At 39.5% G+C, this 18,960-nt stretch overlaps 1 protein-coding gene across 5 annotated transcripts in view; it reads right to left on the reverse strand.

Annotated features, from left to right (window-relative positions):
• Window positions 1–18,960, reverse strand: part of EPB41L2 (erythrocyte membrane protein band 4.1 like 2) — a 211,885-nt gene that overhangs the window by 38,472 nt on the left and 154,453 nt on the right. For all 5 annotated transcript variants that reach the window (XM_022556562.3, XM_022556536.3, XM_089921996.1 and 2 more), the window contains 5 exons: window positions 18,685–18,772; window positions 14,059–14,211; window positions 13,466–13,563; window positions 8,942–9,114; window positions 4,290–4,462 (listed from right to left, as the gene is read on the reverse strand). In XM_022556562.3, coding sequence (XP_022412270.1) covers window positions 4,290–4,462; window positions 8,942–9,114; window positions 13,466–13,563; window positions 14,059–14,211; window positions 18,685–18,772 — 685 coding nt within the window. The remainder of the gene's footprint in view (window positions 1–4,289; window positions 4,463–8,941; window positions 9,115–13,465; window positions 13,564–14,058; window positions 14,212–18,684; window positions 18,773–18,960) is intronic.

Here is an 18,960-nt window from a genome sequence, read left to right on the forward strand (position 1 = left end):
TATCCACCTCCTCCAGCTGTGTTTCCTCCTCTTCTGTCTTCGCCTGCAAGTCACCCAGCAAGCAGCCAGAGAGAAGGGGAGTATTAGTGGAAATGCTACCATCAGTGCAAAGAAGCTGTATTGAACTTAAATGGTGAACCAGCATTACCAACCTTTACTGTCTGGCCCTCAGAAGATGCAGGCTATTAAGCCACTTTGGTCTTTCTTCACCTACAGTGTTGCACAAATGATGGAAATGGTCTTTTGCAAAGGTGGAATGGAGAATGGAAGCTTCACTCTTTCTCAGTCCCTAGATTATGCGCTGCTTTTTAATATGTTTTGACTCAGGAATGAAAACATGAGAGTGTAAAGATGGCATAATTCAATCTGTTCTAACTTGAAACATCTAAATCAACTAGTGGTGAGGGCAAAGTGTCATGATGTAAATTTTGGCTTTCACTTTCTATCAGGGACAAATGTTCACCCTATTATTTAGTTTTTTAACACAGATTTCTTTCCTTGGGGGGAAACTGGTTTATTTTGCTACTTTCATATAAAATGGTGGGTAGTTAAAAACACTCTTATATTTTATAGCCACTTTTCTTTCATAAAAATTCTTTAAGCAAGAATACTTTTTCATAGTTGGACAGTTATCTAATGACCCAAAGAATTAATCTGTACATTTAAAACTAACATAAATACTGATGACTAATGATTCATGAAAGGGAAGAGCATAACAGAAAAATATTGGTTCGGATACCAAAGGGAAAGAGTTTAACCTTTACATGTTCATTTATAGCAGGATTATACATATTCTTTTTCTCCTTTACTGTAATAGACAGTGTCAAATCCGAGAGTTCAAAAGTGCTTTTATTTTTCTTAAACTATTCAAGCATTTTTGAGAGGTAAGCAGGGAACTCAGAGTATCTTTTGATCAGCAGGGAAAAATTAGACACAGCCACTCAACAATTTGCTAAGAATCATCTTCCAATTCCTTGGTCAGCACTTAATTCTCGAAAATGTCGATCTGGCATTCTTCAGGTAACCTTCAGGAATCGTGGATTCTCCCACTATGCCTAATTATCTTCACATTTTCCTTTAGATTTGCTCTAAATTTTGTGACTTATTTTACGTATTAATAGTAACCACAGGATATGGGACACTAAGTCCCCAGACCACATTTAGCAAAACAAATCAAAAAGTACTACACATGTAAGCACTGCTTAGTGCTGCAGAGGTAGCCCTATATTGGGGCAAAAATCCTCGGATCAAACCAGACACCTAACTTTAAATAAAAGAACACTAAAAGGTCCAGTCCAACCTTAGTGCTACAGAGTCTAAATTTTCAAAATACTATGGTTCATTTTTCATACATATTTGTTAAAGAAAAGATAACAGAATAGTATCTTCCTTACAGAATACATGACGGTGCCTCTTATATAATATATGATTTTGAGTTAAAAAAAGAAAACAAACTATCTGAACTTCATCTGGGCTCCAAATGCTACAATAATAGGGAGACAAGGAGTTTCTGAGATTAGACCTATGCATGTCAGGAGTAAAGGTCACAGATGCATCCTCAAAAATGCAAGAACAAGCTTGGCTTTCTAACAGAGAAATAATAACACTAAGGAATTCTACTAATACATATCAATTACAGTTATGTCCAGTGCATCCTAAGTTCTATATCAAAATAAAGTTTCCATCCTAAAGGAACAGCATTAACATTTATCTTCAAAATGGACAGACCCAAAACAGATTATTAAGGGCAACATAGGTCCCCCTCTCCTTGTTTTTATGGCCTAGTATGGTTCAGGTATTTATAAAATAATCCTACAACTTTGCTCTTAACTTAGAATGTGTGGACCTAGTCAATTAATATCAGTGGAGGGGAAGTGTTTAATTACACTTACTTCTCATGTACTAAAGGGATGTGTGTGAAAGTGTAGAGATCATACTATTTTGAGGTTAACCAGTGATGGAATGTATGCACATGTTTACACTCTACATTACAAAGGGTTAAGATGAAGTTGAGTGTTGTTGACCGCACAGATTTAAAGCTCATGTAGGAGAGCCAGCAACTGCTTCTTCTTCCTCCGTTTTGTCATTCAAGTCACAGTCATAAGAAACAGTCAAGGAAGCAGCTTTTGCCTCCAGGTAGTAGAGGGATAGAGCCAGAGGAAGGGAAAAGGTGAGAGAGAAAAAGGCACTGACTGAGACGCAGAGAGAAGGAGTCCAAAAATGAGGATGAGGGAGGGAAGGAACAAAGGGGAGGTGATGGGAACACAGTGCTGGATGTCAGTGGGGAGGAAGGAGACCCAGGCCTTGGGGAGGCTGGGGAAGGCAAGGTACCCACCATCATCGAGCAGTGAGGGGAAGCGAGGTGGAAAGCGTCTGCAGAAACTGAAGAAGCGCCCAAACTCTGAACCCTTGTGCTCAGCCTCTTTTAGAGGCTTCTCGTGGGCGGGAGGACAGTCAGTCTCAGGAGGGGCTTCAAGAGGATCCAAGCCAGAATCACAAGCCGCCCGCTCTGATGTTTCGCCCGGGGAAGGGAGCTCTAAGCTGTCTAGTGTGATCTGATCGGCCTCCCCAAAGGGGTCTTCCTCCCAAATGTCTGAAAGCAAGTCCATTTCAGGGGCTGGCAATACGTGTGGGGAAAGAGATGAAGCACAGCGGATGAGTGGTGAAGGTGGGCACGTGGAAATAAGCTATTCTCAAAGCAAACCCATGGTTGAATGTGAAATTACACAGCGGATACATTCAAAGGAGAACCGAAAGCAAGAGAGAGAAAGAGGAGAGAAGAAGTGGGTTGTTAGTGAAAACGTTTACTCAAAAGGATTGTATTAACACAGTGTCATTAGAAACTGAATTAAATGATCCATTTATAAAACAGGAAAACTGGACTACTTTTATCACATACAACTTATAGGTGATAGGCTGATTTAATTATTAATTTTCAACTGGTTGCAAACGGATCCTATGCAACTCAAATAGCATTATTACTTTTGAACCTGGTCGCTGACAAACCCTGAACGCATTAGTGAAAAGGCCAGTCGTTTACCAAAAGCAGGCAGAATTTCCCTTGGAATTTAAAAGAACTTTTCTTTTGTATCACATTATCTAGGCAGAATGGAACACAGACTTTCTGAGATTCTCAGCTCTCCTATTTCTGGTGTAAGTAGCCACTCCTGGGTGTCCTGGTAGCATAATCATAACCTATCCTGACAACTTTTCAGTTACTGATAGATATCTTGTTTGCTGTGATTCCTGTTATTCTAAACTAATTTTTAATCAAATCCTTTGTGGAATATAATATTCACAAATTTTTTAACAAAGGAATGAAGAGGATCTAATGGCACGTGCTACCAGAAGCATCTGTCCTTGTAGCATAAGACAGGGCCCCCAGGGTGCCCGAGCCCTCCTCTCTGCTGGGGTTGGGGGCTGTCCGTGCAGAAAATCCTGAGACACTGGCAGTTACCTCATCTAGCAAGTTCTTTATAAATTCATGTTGCACATCTTTAAATTTTTCAAAGTTAAAATTTTGAAAACATTATAAATCCACAGGATGATTTCATTTCTTTTTCATGTTTACTTCCAATGTTACCCATTCAAAAGTTGCTTTGTGCAGACATGGAAAAGAGATCTGAAGAACTCAAAGCCACTTCAAATCAACTTCTAAGTGACTACACTTGCTCAAGGTAATATAAAATAACCCCGACAAGTTTGAAAACACAATATAGGTTACTTCTCTGTTCACTATGGTATACACACCAAAGAAGACTGAAAGCAACACACCATCTTCTCACTCAGTATTCAAAAAACAATTACTTAAAACTTTCTTCTTCATCAGTGGTAGATTATTAATGAAAAATCATATTTTTCATAAAGACCACCTTTCTTCTTTTAAAAAATTCAAGTCAATACTACAATAAAATAATCAAGACATAGGCTACACATTAAAATTTACTTGAAACAAACCAAATATGAATTTCAAATCATCACAGCTTTTATAATTGGGGGCTTAATTAAATAGGATAATTATAAGGATGGACAAGAGACCAATAAATTACTTGCTTGTATTAAGGTAATTTATGCTGAAATATTTTGCTTTGAACACCAACCAGAAGAAGGTTAGAGACTCAGTCCAAACCGGCAAGAGCATACACATATTTGAAAAGTGGGAAATTTTATCAACACAGAACATACAATGGCTGATTTTAAGATAAGTGAGTTCTGAAGCAACAAATGCAATAGACAGCCTCTTGTCTAAATACACATTTAAAGCCACGTATTCAACTAATTAACCATACCTTTCCTTCAGTGAGTTGCACGTGTGGGGTTTTAGCTGGGCTTCTAATGTCCCTGCTGCCATCACCATCTTGTACCACAGCAGGGCTCACAGCTCCAGGGCCACGTGCTGAAACCTCCCCAGCAGGGCCAGGAAAATCCTTCGTAAGACTCCGGTCCACACCACCAATCAGAGCTAGTTGAGAATGATCATACAGATTGCTTTAGGACACTTAAGCGATAAAATTTGATGAACGCCCCGCCTTCCAAGATAAACAGGCACCTTATAGACAATTAACAGAAATGGGAACACTGTTTGATCATGAAAATAATGTATCAAATAAACTCATGTTTAAACTTTTAATAAACTCTATAAGTATTCTGAATTGTAACCCAATAAATTAGACCGAGCTCTCAAGTCAGATTTTTGAAGGATAAGACACTGATCATAGAATTGGCCAGTAGAAGGAGCTCTAAGACCAGATGAAACACCAGAGTCAGGGTACTATGTCAGAATTACAAGGTGAGCAGTATTTTAATTCTCTGGAGTCTCTTTAATCTTGCCTGAACTTATTTCTGAATCTACCTATTGCAACAAATAATTACCTAGTTATTAAAATGACTTGCTTCAATAAGTTTTAAGAATTCCTCCATAAAGGAACCTTTAATTAGAACACCAGTCGAAATTGCAACAAGACAGTAAGAGTAGATTTTAGAGAATCAACTTCTATGTTTATGTTAATATTTTTCATTTCTTCTAACCTCCCTCCTGAATGCCTCAACTTGACCTACAGTAAGTCTAATACATAGAAACCCTCTGCCTTAGCAAATCTGGCCTTATCCCTTCGTCTATCCTACAGATGTGCAGGAACATATATCATGTTGACATTTCTGTCATATGGCAGATCAATCCAAGACGGCTTCAAATCTCAACAAGGCAAAGTGAGTAGCAACCGGCAAAAGCCTCTGTCCATCTGTAGTTTCTTCCCCAAAGAAGAAACCATTGAGGTCATTTCACCAGCATAAAACGCGCTTTCCTGACACAGTGTGGCTTGCTCTGGCCCCATGCCCCTAGGGAAGCCCACTGTTTAACTTTAGGCTGCAAGCTCTTGGAGGGCAGAGACTGTGTGTGACCCACCATACTGAACTTGGGCAACACCTAGACCTCTAATCCATGTGTTACTAGAAGCCTCTTAATCCACACCCCTCACCTGCCCTGTCCAAAACTTCCTTCTTCTCAGTCTTGACTTTTTGCCAAATACACTCTCATGCTTGCACCCAGTTACTCAAGTCAGATACCTTGAAGTCTCTTCCTTTACCCCTCAACAACCAGCAAGTCCAGTAGAGTCCTTGGATGTATTTCTAAATGTGGCCACTTGCTTCCATCTCTATTTTACCACCCAGGTCCTTTTTAAGACTTTCACGGCTCTTAACACTCATACTTTGGAAAGCCCACAACAAATCATATCAAACATTAAAATGAATTCACATCATGCATTAAATATAATTATTTTCTAGCGTTTTAACTTTTAAAAAGATTTTAACAATTTTTCCTTGGGAAGTATATGAGTAACTCTTTAACCTATGATTATGGTTTCTAAGCACCCATTATGCATACTCAGAGATTTACTGCAAAATGAGAAACTCTGACCTAGAAATGGCTTCAAATGTAATGATATCAAAATTTTAATGAATATCCAATTTAAAGTTACATAATGAAGTTGGCAAAATATTGACCCTGCATACTTTTGTTAAACACTTAATGATTTCAGTTTGCAGCTAATAATTTTTGTCAGGTCTTAAACCGTGTAGAACCCTGAGAAGTTTATAAGCCCAAGGCACAGAACCTATGGTGCCAATGACTAATAGGTCTACTACCATTTGAGACAAAACCACCATGACTCTCACACCAGGATTATTCCTGACAAGTCGGCCTGAGCTTCCTCTCTCATCCTCTCTAATTGTTCTGGACATGGCATCAAGTGATTTTTGTTTTTTTTTTAAGATAGATAGCACTGTACACATATGTGCCTCTGTAAGTGTGTACACATGTGTATGTATGTACAACACACACCCTTCAATGGTTTCCTAGAATAAAAACCACGTTCGGCACCAAGAGAATGTGACCTGCAAGGCCCTGTGTGACCTGCTCCCAGCCTACCTCTCCCTATCACTAGTCAGTTCTGACTGCACTTGCCTTCTTTCTGCTCCTAGAATGTATCAAGCTGTCCCTAAACTTTTGATCTTCAGACCTGCTACTCCTGCTACCTGGAATGCTTTATCTCCTGTTCTACTCACGGCTGCTTCCTTCTCATCCTTCAAGTCTCAACTGAAATGGTTCTTCCTCAGATATGCCTTCCCTCCCTGATGACCCAATCTGTAATGCCCGATTATACTTTCCACTTTCAGGAAATCATCAGTTCCCCTGCTCTCACATGCATCTGGGGTGTTCATGCTCTCAATGACTGATTTGCCTCCTTTCTGGCTTGAATAGCAATCTTGGAATCTCACTGTTCTAAAATAGCTATCCTAGATTAATTTTTATTTTGACATTTGATCTCTAGATATCACATTGATTTTTACTTTCTACATAATCACTAAAAGACTTAACTTGTCAAATCTTAAAGTGAAGAATATTTATGTATTTAAATAGCCTGTTTAAAAAACAGGAGAAAGAAAACATAACACATATCAACAACAACAACAAAAGGTATATGGATGGTGTGGTGGGGAAAATAGAGCTCAGTACCAGGTTACAGCCTAGCTTTGCTCTGGGGGAAAAAAAGAACATAAGCCCTATCCAAATAGTTCCCTGTCTGGTCATGTATTGGCATGAAAAGCCTCCTATTTCTCACAACAACACAATAATCCTTTTGAATGGCTGGCCCATCTGATGAATTACAGTGTCCAAAACACAAAAGGAAAAATAATGGATTACTGTGCCATGTTTGTTGCTTTTACTTGTGAAAATCATTGTCTTCAGATACGGACCCACTATAACCCTCTGCGCTAACTGCGCATACAAGATGGTGGGCTTCCTTGAGCACAGTTTATATACCTCAAAGAAAAAACAGTAGTCTTACTGCTCTTTTTAAGCCCTAAAATTCGCAACATGAGAGTTATAAAAACCTCATAGCTTAAAACGAAGGCTAAAAAGGACAGTGTTCCAGAAAGAGGAATGATTTCTCTCAGGCATTAAATGACACTGATCACATTTATTCAGCACTTGTATAAATCCTCTGTGACAAGGGGCAAGACTTGTGAAATATTTACATAACCGGGCACATTTTTTGGATTTACTTGGAAAAAGTACTCAGTTGTTGATGAGCTAAAAGATACTCTGACAACTATCATGCAGTACTAATTCACTAAATTTAAATCACTGCATTTGGGAACGTGGACATTTATTTGAACCACAATTTATGATTCTGTTGCACATTTTTTTCTGTGGTCTCATAAAACTATATGAAAGATTCTCCAGAAGCAAGATTCAATAACTATATGTACCAAAATGCCCACCAACAAAACTTGGGAAGTATCTGTGTGTCTGGCTGGATCTGTTTTCTAAGTTTATTCCAGTAAAAATAGATCAAGGCCAAGGAGTGTCAGTCCTTCACTACTGACAGAAGATTTTTATCTATTAGCATATCCAATCTGTTCAGTTCAGCTGATTATTTGAAACATAAGTTGTTCAAGTTCGTGTTTCAGAAAGGTATCAGTAATAACAATCAAAACCAGGTTTTTGCTGATAAACAGTAGTAAAATAGAAAATTTCCAATTTAGCATTACTATTTTTGTGTATATGTTTTGAGATTCCTCAGCCAAAAAATGTTGGAGAACTACTTCTGGTAGAAAGGTATCCATACCAATTACTTGCTATTAGGTAGAAAGAAAAAAAAAATTTTTAAAGCATTCTAATACAAAATTAACCTCAGCTCTTTTATAGGAAACCTGCTATTAACCCAAAATTAGACAGGTAATAAGATATATATATAAAATGAAGGGAAGCAACATCAATTTATTTCCATGTGTAATTTATTTAAAAACTACATATATGTAGCTAAATGAGAATTCTAACAGAAAAAAGTTATACATGTCTCCCCCCTTGGATGTAAGAACAGATGAACACACTATATTTCCTTTTTGTTAAACACTGCGTTTAAACTAATCCTTGGAAGCTATGAATGGTTTCCCGTATGCTAGAATGTCTGTTAAGCTTTAGTAAGGGTTTTTAAATTCAAAAATGTGATGATGCAATGGATGTTTTACGTTCCTTTGAATAAAAGTTCTATATATTGCTATCACACCAAAAACCCTTGGAATTACATGTTTGCCATTACTTAACAAGTTCAAGAAATTAAGTCACATAACATGTATCACGATTAAGTCAGACCAGTAAAAACATCTGTCCAATATCTCATCAACAAGAACTCAACTGATATTTGTGTGTATTTACAGTGCCAAGAAAATTTACGTTCAGAATGACAACTTCAAAACACTATAAAATTATTTTCTTATGAGTGTAAGTAATAGTATTTTATTTACTCAGGAAAAAAGAATGGCTCTCCCTCTAGGGTATTTCTGGGGATCTTATTAATAAGTAGATCAACATTTTCTGATCCCACTGGGTTAGAAGAAGATTAATGGAATCCAGAATCCTAATAAATGTGTTTACCTCCATCTAGACTCCTGGAGACCCGCTTACTAGAAGTGCGTTCAAAGTGCGGTGCCGGCCTATCAATGAGGGTGCTGGCCTGGCGGGTCTGCGCTTGGGTACGGCCGCTGTAGCGGAATTTGGACCCCAAGGTCAGGAACTTGGCCTTTGGTGGCTGCTCTGGAGACACAAGCCTGTGGTGGAAAAAGGGAACAAAATTAGACTTTATGGATTTTTTTTAACTTTGAAACTATATATTTTAATATCTCATTTCATTAAGTATGATTATTTGGTCCAAAAAATGCTGCCTAAACTTTCTAATAAAAATCAACATTATTTATAAACCCTCCTATATACAGAGCTTTATGATAATGATAAGATGAATAAATCCTCATTCACATATTCATGAATAATGTTTTCCTCAACCAGAGCAAAAACGCAGCTGTTTTCAGTGTATATCAAAGGTTATTTATTTGTATTAACTTAAATCATTTATATAAACACATATGTCCGAATTCTTGCTCCAAGCCAGAAGTGCCAAGTAGCAGTCCATTACCATTAGTAATTCTTAACATTTATGTCTATTTCTCTGGGAAAGAACGTCTAACTCAGGAATCTGTCCCATCAAGTGATGGTGTCCCATGAAGAACACCGCACAGTGGATCTGTAGGGATGACAAACACCCTTTCTTGCCAGCACAAATCTCCTGCTTAAACCCCAGGTCCGTAATGAATGAAGTACAAAACTCCTGATGGCAAGTACTTCCAGACTTATGTGAAAGCACGGTTTTAGTAAGTGAGCCAATCTTGTCTGGTATACAACTGAACTTATCTTGCCTTCACTGCCTGATGAAGAGCTGGCAAAACATCTTAAAAAAAGGTAATCCCAGAGCTCTTAGAGAATGTATTAAATAAGAAGACTGCAGCTGACAATTCCAGAATATGGAGAACTCCACCAAAACTTTTTCCTATCATTATCCAAAGAAGAGTGATTTCTTAAAGAGTTCTTTACCGTTCCGAGTATTACTAGCATTTCTGCTCAACTTTTAGAAATCTTCTGCTTAACGAGCAATGAAAAGAGATTCAAGTCAAGGTAAAGCTACATGTAGTAATACAAGAGGTGCTCCCCCATCAGTTCAGGATTCTCTATTATATCAACCCAGGAAAACAACGTGTTAGAATGAGACTGATGTAAAAAGAACTAATACACTCTTGGCTTTAGTCTTGTCATAGAGGCTAGCAGAAGTGTTCCTTGAAAACTTCCATTTTCTGCCAATAGATTTTCAAAGGAGACAGAGATGATGTTGCTGAGAAAGCATAATCTGAATACGTCAGTGCCTCAAACTGTACTTTGGAAAAAGCTCTATATTCTTAAATTAGAAAGCCGGAATACTAGACATTTAGACCAGAAATTAACTCTTGTCTGTGCTCTGTAATCTCTTTCTCTAACAGTGAATGAACCTGGGACGCTGAAAGATTAAATGTCTCGGCACACTCATAATGAGCACCAGGGGCAGGATGAGAAATGTGGTCATTTACCATGCACTGTCTCCTGATGGGCTGAATATGGTGGGTTTCCCTACCTTGCAATCCAGCTAGCTATGGTCTAAGAAAGCCGTGTAAGAAAGCAATGATGTATAGAAAAAAGGGTCATTGGCAAGTTTATCAGTGCAGTAATTAAGAAATGCTCATTCTCCTTGAAAAACAAGTTGGCTAAATCACATTTATTTTATCATCCATTCACGAAGCATGCCCTGTAGGTACTGGGAAATCAACAAGTGGACAAAAAGAGACATTTCTAAAAAATATCTCAAAGGAGAAACATGCCATCATGACCCAAAAGGAAATACCCCTCCTCCACAAAATTTTAAAAACTAAACAAAAGACAACAAGTGCTGGCGAGAATGTGGAGAAACTGAGACCCCTGCATACTATTGGTGGGAATACAAAATGGTACAGAAGCTATGTGAGACAGTAAGGAGGCTCCTCAAAAAATTAAAAATAGAACCACCACATGAGCCATCAGTCCCACATCTGGGTATTTTTCCAAAAGATCTGAAATCAGGATCTCAAAGAGATATTAGCATTCCCATGTTCATTATACCACGAGTCACAATAACTAAGATACGGAAACAACCTCACCATCCATCTACAAATGAATGGATAAAGGAAATACAGGATATACATACAATGGAATACTATTCAGCCTTTAAAATAGAAGGATATTCTGCAGTATGTAACAGAATGGACCTGTTACATTCTGGAATGTAACATCCTTGAGATGGAATGGCCCATCTCAAGGAGGGACCTTGAGAACATTACGCTAAGTGAAACAAGCCAGACACAGAAAGCCAAGTACTACATAATTCTACCTATATGATGTATCCAAAAGAGTCAAAATTCACAGAATCAAAGACTGGAATGGTGGTTACCAGGGGCTGGAGGGAGGGTACGACGGGGAGTTGTTAATCACCAGGCAAAAAATTTCAATTAAATAAGATAAATAAGCTCTAGAAAGCTGCTATACAACACTGTACCTACAGTCAATAATAATATATTATACATTTAAAATTTGTTAAGTGATCTTGCCACAATAAAATAATTTAAAAAGAAAAAAAAAAAAGACTAGAGGCAAACAGGAGAGTGAGACTGGGTTATCTGCTACCCTTCTGCAGGTTCACTTCAGTTGACTATATCTCAACCAAAGGCCACATCTTCCCAGAATGAGCAGCTCCATATGAGGATTTTCTCTTACTTCCAGTTTACAAAAAATATAAATCCAAGAAATACAAGGAAAATATTTTAAAGGCAGATTTAAGTCATAATGCAAAAGAGGGAAAATCATTAACTAGAGGATTTTTATTCTGTTTATGTCAAACTGAGATAAAGTGCTTTCTTGCCCAACTGGCACTGGTGACCACATACACAAAGTATTAGATTACAGATTAATTTTCTGAGCACAAAGAAATCCTTAAGCAATTAAGCTACAATTAAACAGAAACTAGTACCAAAACAAAAAAGTGTTGACCACAAACATTTATGAGTTCTCTCTAAAAGAATCTTTTTGGTGATTTAAGTCAATGGTAATATGACTCCTCTGAAATGAGTATATTAGAGCAGTTTTGAAAATAAATAGCACACTATGCCACAAAACTAAGAATAATGATGATAATGATAAACATTATTTCATACCAGAAATGGTTCTAAGTTTGTTTCACGTGAGCTATATCATTTAGTTTTCAAAACAACCCTGTAATATAGGCACTATTATCATTACCACCATCACACAAATGATGAAAGGGAGAGACTCACAAAGGTTGAGTAACTTACCTACAATCACACATCTAGTATGTGGAGGGGCAGCATTAGACCTTAAGAGTGCAAAGCAAAAACTTTAAAGATGAAGGGTCTAGATATCACAGCTATCTAGATTGCAGTAATAGGAAACTGAGGAAACAGAGAAAAGGAAGATCAGCAAACCACACTTTGCTAAGAAAAGCAATGTTAATAAGTATGCCCCTGAATAAAAGTATGAAAGGAGACAGGACAAAAGCTATAGGAGGCTAAAAGGTCTAAGGAGATCTTCTGGGGTTTTTTGGTTTTTCAGAGAGCAAGACATGGACATGTTTATTGGCCAAAGAACTCATTGAAGCCACTCACTGGGGGCACATGATTTACAAAGCACAATCCTATGTGAGGCATGAAACAAGGGATCAAGGTAGAGGAATAAAAGTTCTATATATGCTCTTTCTTGAAACAGGAGAGGAAGAAAAGAATGAATGAAGGGAGAGGGAAACGATGCTAAATTATAGACAAAAAGAGAAAAGGAGAAGATGCATGAAACCAAGAATGCTCATGACCCACAGCATCTACTATCAGCACACCTTCCAATGAAGGGCATCTGAGCAGAGGGGCCAGGGTGCCCTGGCGCTCAAGAAGACCAGGAATATTTGTGATGGTGGCACTAGGATCCAGCTTACATGCGAAATGATCTCTCTACAACTGCACCAACCCAAAGCGCTGTGTGAGTGTGTCTGCCTGGATAGTTATGCTACTGAAAGCAACACGTGGTAGCACAGGTATAGAAATGGTGAGGTCGGGACACAGGACTCATCCAGGACCAGGAGAGTGGAGGCTGATGTGCAAAAAGGGACAGGGACTTAGCAGGGAGAACACTCCTAACAAAGTAGCAAAGGGACAGAGCACAGGGTTCAGGGTTGGTCTGGCTGGGAAAGAAGTAAGACAGGAGGGAGCTGATAAGAGCAACTAAGTGAAGCCTAAGGTGAGTGACAGTGAAAGAGCGGCCGCCGGGGTGGGAGGGTATGGTGGTGAAGGGCAACTGGAGTGAGGGACCACTGCAGAGGCAGAGCAGTTCTGAGCCAGGACTAGCATGGCATGGTGACGGAAACAGATACACCAAGAGGGAGAGCAAAGAACCATAAAGCAGTTCTAGCTGCGTCTGCCACGCTATCCACTGCCCCCTCCTAGGATCTAGAGGGTACCAAGATCTGTTTTCATGAATCCCAAGCTGTTTTCTCAAAATTACCTGTAGAAAGTATGATGTTCCACGCACACTTTCCATAACCTTTTCGCTGCCCGATGGTTTGGCAGTTTAAAGCCAATGGTGCTCTCAAACTGTTCCAGCTAGAATAAATCCATAAAACAAATCAGCATATCTCTTAAGAGCTGATTAGAAGCTACTGAAAAACATGGATTCAGATATTTCATTAAGTAATTGTTCTTCTTGAAAAAGGGCAAATATCAACTACTGACATAAATTAGCTATCCCTCAATGTCCACTAAAATTCATTTTACCACCTTCCTATCGATCTTGACCACTTAGCTGATGCAAAGATAAAAGAAAAATGAGCCCCCCCCCCCAGATGTGGCAGGCACTGACTACTTTTCCTTTTCTGTGAAATTGTGGCTGTTGCTTGTTTTGTTTTATCAACAGGAATACATATATGCAAGTTTATCATCAAAAACCCTCTTTTTTTTTTTTTTTTTTACCATGGAGGAATAAATAATAGTTCATTTTCTTAACATTCAATGGAAAAGAATTCTGATAGTTCGTGGCCATAAAGGAGAACACTGACAAAGCCCAATTAGATATGCCAAGGGCTACATGACTCTGCTTACCTCTGCTGGCCTAACTTTTATGTAGAAGTTACTGCGCTTATAGGAGATTTTCAGGATTTTCGGCCAAGCAAAACGATTGATTCTCAGTCTGTCTTTGTAGATGAGAAGCCCATTAGCACACACGCCCAGCTTGATGTCCACGCCTTCTGAGTCCTGCCAACCATAAGCCATTTGACCATGGTTAGAGCTGTGAAAGTTATATAGGTAGGGAAGTCAATGATGCCCCTCAAACCATGATCAGGAATGCCAATTTAACAGGTCTGTATTTCAACTGCAGTGATTGTACACAAGTTAATAGAAACAGTAGGACATACAACACATCTTAAACCTAGATATTCCTCTTGAGGGGTCAGATTTGAGATATGGCAACATGACTACAGGACACAACATTCTTCAAAAGGCCTAACTCATATGTCCTCGAGCTCGGCTGTAAGAGCTAAAAGGGAGGAAAGGAAATAGACCTCAATTTGGACATCCTGAAGATACGGGAGATAAAACATGTTTCCTAGAGGCTATTCCAGCCCCTGGGGACAGTCTGTCGGCTTACCCTAAGGTGCAGTCAGCCATTTTACTGTAGCTGACATTATGCTAGCTAACAGCTGTTAAGTAACATCTATATTCTGGAGAACACCAACTCCTCATAGAAAATTTCTCTTCTAGGCTGACGGTGTTGAAATCTTTGAATTCTTCCAAGCAGTTTTTCAATAACACTAACTGCTGACATCCCGTTCTCATTACAACATTCCTTTGGCTGGCATAGTTCAAATAGACTACAGACTATTCTTGAACTTATTGTTTTCTTTCCTCGGCGTTTTAATTTGGAAAAGATGACAATCTAGAATAATCGCCAGCCTGAAAGATTTTTTTTTTTAATCAAATACATTTACAGACAAAAGTAAAAATCTGCCTCCTCACATTTCAAGTAGTGCTTGAAGATCTAATATGTACAATATTCAAATATCTTTAAGAGAAGAACTAGATCTCATTCAAGATACGGAAAATTGAAGATTATTATTCAGAGATATTCACATTTTTAGAAATTAACATGGAACAAATTCTCACAAAATATGCTGAAACAAACCCCACATAGTCTAGGTTCGAGTCAATAAAACTAAAACATTTCAACTGCCTTGTTACTGAGAACAATTTAACGCAATTTATTTCAGTTTTTTAAAAATAGAAATACAGTACTAGGTAACTGATGCCAATGGCATTCACTGCTGTGATATGTGAACAACTCATATATACAAATAAAATTACATTAGACTGGGGCTTCCCTGGTGGCACAGTGGTTGAGAGTCCGCCTGCCGATGCAGGGGACATGAGTTTATGCCCCGGTCCGGGAAGATCCCACATGCCGCGGAGCGGCTGGGCCCGTGAGCCATGGCCGCTGAGCCTGCGCTTCCGGAGCCTGTGCTCCGCAACGGGAGAGGCCACGGCAGTGAGAGGCCCGCGTACCACAAAAAAAAAAAAAAAAATTACATTAGACCATCTGAGCAGGTTTAAAAATCTCATCTACAAAGGTGCTTTATTCACCCATATCCTGACAGCCACAGTTCTCTCTAGGAACAGAGTAAAAAGTCAGAGTGAACCAGGCACAGGTGCCTAAGCAATTTGGCACCAGACACAAATGACGTGTTTGCCCAAAATATCACTGGCCAGGGACACAGGGAGCAGGCCGGAAGATTACCCAAGACAGCATGTTCTCAGCACAAATAAGGAGGCAACCCTCATTTGAAACATTAAACAAAGCTATCTCTAGTGTGAGGCAATCTTTCAACAGGACATTGAAGCTATTTTATCTGACTGAAAAATAAACACAATCTGGATCCAAGTAAATCAGCTGAGGTTCGATTGTTCCACATATTGTTTTACAATTATCAGTATTTGTGTGAATAGAAATTACAGATAAAGGGAAAGAAGTTAAAGAGAAAAAAAGCATGCCTTAGTTCTCCATATTTGACTTCTGCCATTCAGCAACAAAGTCAGAAAAATAAACTAATAAAAAAGGAGCATCTTGGGCTTCCCTGGTGGTGCAGTGGTTGAGAGTCCGCCTGCTGATGCAGGGGACACGGGTTTGTGCCCCGGTCTGGGAGGATCCCACGCGCCGTGGAGCGGCTGGGCCCGTGAGCCACGGCCGCTGAGCCTGTGCTCCGCAACGGGAGAGGCCACAGCAGTGAGAGGCCCGCGTACCGCCAAAAAAAAAAAAGGGGGGGGGGCATCTTCTCCACCTTGCTCACTGCCTTAGGAAGCTACCCCATATGGACATCAACAGGATCCCGCTCCCACTGACTTCAGCCAATGGAAAGTTCCTGAAGAAGATCAGAGACAGGGAGGAGGGCAAGGAAGTCAGGGGTTTTAATACCCAGACTCCTTCCTTGTGTGGTCGCATCACGGTGGCTATATCCTGGACAATCGCAGCTCCTCTCAAGACAACCCTCTCCACACAGATCCCTCCCCTGGCTTCTGGCAACTACTCTTTGCCTCACCCCCAGCCCCCCCACCCAGAGGGGTTAGGAGAGCTGCTGTTACCAGCTCATGGGCATCATTCTACTCTTATGGTTTCCTTCTATCTTTGTCAAGAGCCCTTTTATTCAACACCCTCACCTTGTCCTAACATAAGTGTGCCATTAAGGACTCTTCTGATGATAAAATATTAATTAAAACATAATTTTTAAATATGATCTCAAGGTAATGAAAAATGTATACAGGCACAAAACTTAAATACATGAAAAGTTCTCTTACATTGCTACAGATTTTTTTCCCATGAGCTGCAAATATCTTGTGCATCAGATATTATCTAAGTCCACCAGATGATAAGTTGAATGAATGCGTGTTATTCTGATTTTTTTAAGTGATCTGCTCCTAACCACACAGCAAGAACTGAAATTACACTTATAACAAAACCAGCAACTTTTTTACTTTTCTAACATACAACTTCAAAAACAAGAATCCCGAAACCTTCCAGGACTGTCATCTAAGGACTGCTTTCTCACTAATGATCAACGAAAGCAGCAGATGTAAGATTCACGTGTGGCAAGAATAACAGGGTTTAGAGGAGAGGTGGGCTCTGGGCGTCTTTCTGATACCAAATCTGCTCTGTCCTCCCTCCCTTATTTCTGTTTGCCTGCTGACCCAGCCTGTCCCCATCATACAGAGAAATGAGCTACAAGACACTCAAGTGTGGAGAAGATCTGTTTTACCTCCTAGTAGGATTTATCAGCAGACATCACACAGATGGGACTACTTTACACTATGTGGCTTGAGGCAACAAGCCAGATAGTGTAACAAGCCATATGCATTCTGTTTTATGTAGTTTTTGTAAAAACAAAAACATCCGACCCTTAAATGAGATACTGTAAGTGAAAGTACTTTTAAAAATTAAGGGCATACAGCACGTAGCAGTTAAAAATGTTGCTGCCAAAGACTATTTACTAACATGGAGAAGTGTTTATAAGAGCAAGTTAAAAAAAAAAATTTATGAAATAATACTCATGGTATAATCTCATTTTTAAAATGTGAGTTCAACTGCTCAGAGATTTTTTTTTTAAATAAAACAAGAAAATACTAACAGTGCTTGTTTCTGCATAAAGACATTTCAGTCTTTTTATATTTTTCTGTTCACCTCTATTTTCTAGGATGAAGATGTATTACTTTTGTAATAAGGAAAAATATTTAAAGAACAAAGGAAGGCACAGAGGCAAAAGGGGTGCTTTGCAAATATGAAGTACTATTAACACAAAAGCAAGAATTAGTAATCTGAGGCCAAGGGAAGGAAGATACCTTTGGGTGATAGGTCTTCCTAGGGATTTCTCACCAAGGGACTGACGGGTCCTTTAAAAGCAGGCAACAATAGGTTCCCTCTGCATGTTGAGCCGACTCTGGACATATTTTTCAAAACCAAGTGCATCTTTCATCTTGTCTCTTGTACTCCCCACCTACTGCTCCCGCCCCGACTCTCCCTACTACCTGATCACCCAAACTAGGATCATGAAGTAGGTGATGTTTGTTACCCGGCATCTTCCTCACCAAACCCTGCCTCTCCTATCAGCTACCTCCATGATTCCATTCTTTTCCCACTGCTCACATGGGACAGAAGGTCTAATTGCCTGGAGCCTGGGCCAGCATAGTTTATCTTACAAGAAGTACAACAGACCTGTAGGGAAAAGCCCAACTCTAGGGCTCCTTCACCGGCAGTTTTTCGAAAAGTGGTCATATCCATGCTGCCTTGCCCTTTCATGGTGGCTAAGAGCTGCTCTCCTCTCCCAGGACACAGGTGGGAGACGGGGCTGGGACAGAGGCAGCACTTGCAAGAGCAAAAGCTGGGACAGGATAAAGGTAGGACGAGGGGTAAAGAAGGCTGATAAGGTGAGTCTTACCATAAGTATATATGAAAGGGTATCAACTTAAAAGACTGGGAAAAGAAGAAAGAATAAGAGGGAGAATAAATGATCCCTCCCCACAACCATAAACCCCCCAATTAGAAACCCCAAAGAAATAGAGTCCCTTGGGTGAGGGCGAGGATCCTTTTCTGAAAGTGAACTAGGCTAGTCTACAACTGGAGCCCTCTCAAAACTTCAGTCAACAGACCGGAAAGAGGCCCCCTCTCCATTCCACGCACGGTACCTTGGCATGATGCAGGTCGACTCCATACATGGAAAGCCTCTTGGCATTTTCTAAGAACTGAGAATCAGCTTGTGCTGGAGATAAACCCCTAAGAATCAAAAGAAACAATATTATCTTACTGGTGGATGCAAAGCAAATGTAACCAAACTAGAGAAAGGGGTGCATGAGCTTGGAGAGTTTGGGGTGGAGGGAGTAGCCCAGCTAAATGTGCAGACAAGGAGGAATCAGGGAAGAAGGCTCAACTCTCAACCTCCAGCATTTTCCTCTTAAGATCCT

The sequence above is a fragment of the Delphinapterus leucas genome, chromosome 12, assembly GCF_059928025.1.
Source record: "Delphinapterus leucas isolate spDelLeu-1000000601 "Yukka" chromosome 12, BTC_Dleu_Yukka2, whole genome shotgun sequence".
NCBI classification, from domain to species: domain Eukaryota; kingdom Metazoa; phylum Chordata; class Mammalia; order Artiodactyla; family Monodontidae; genus Delphinapterus; species Delphinapterus leucas.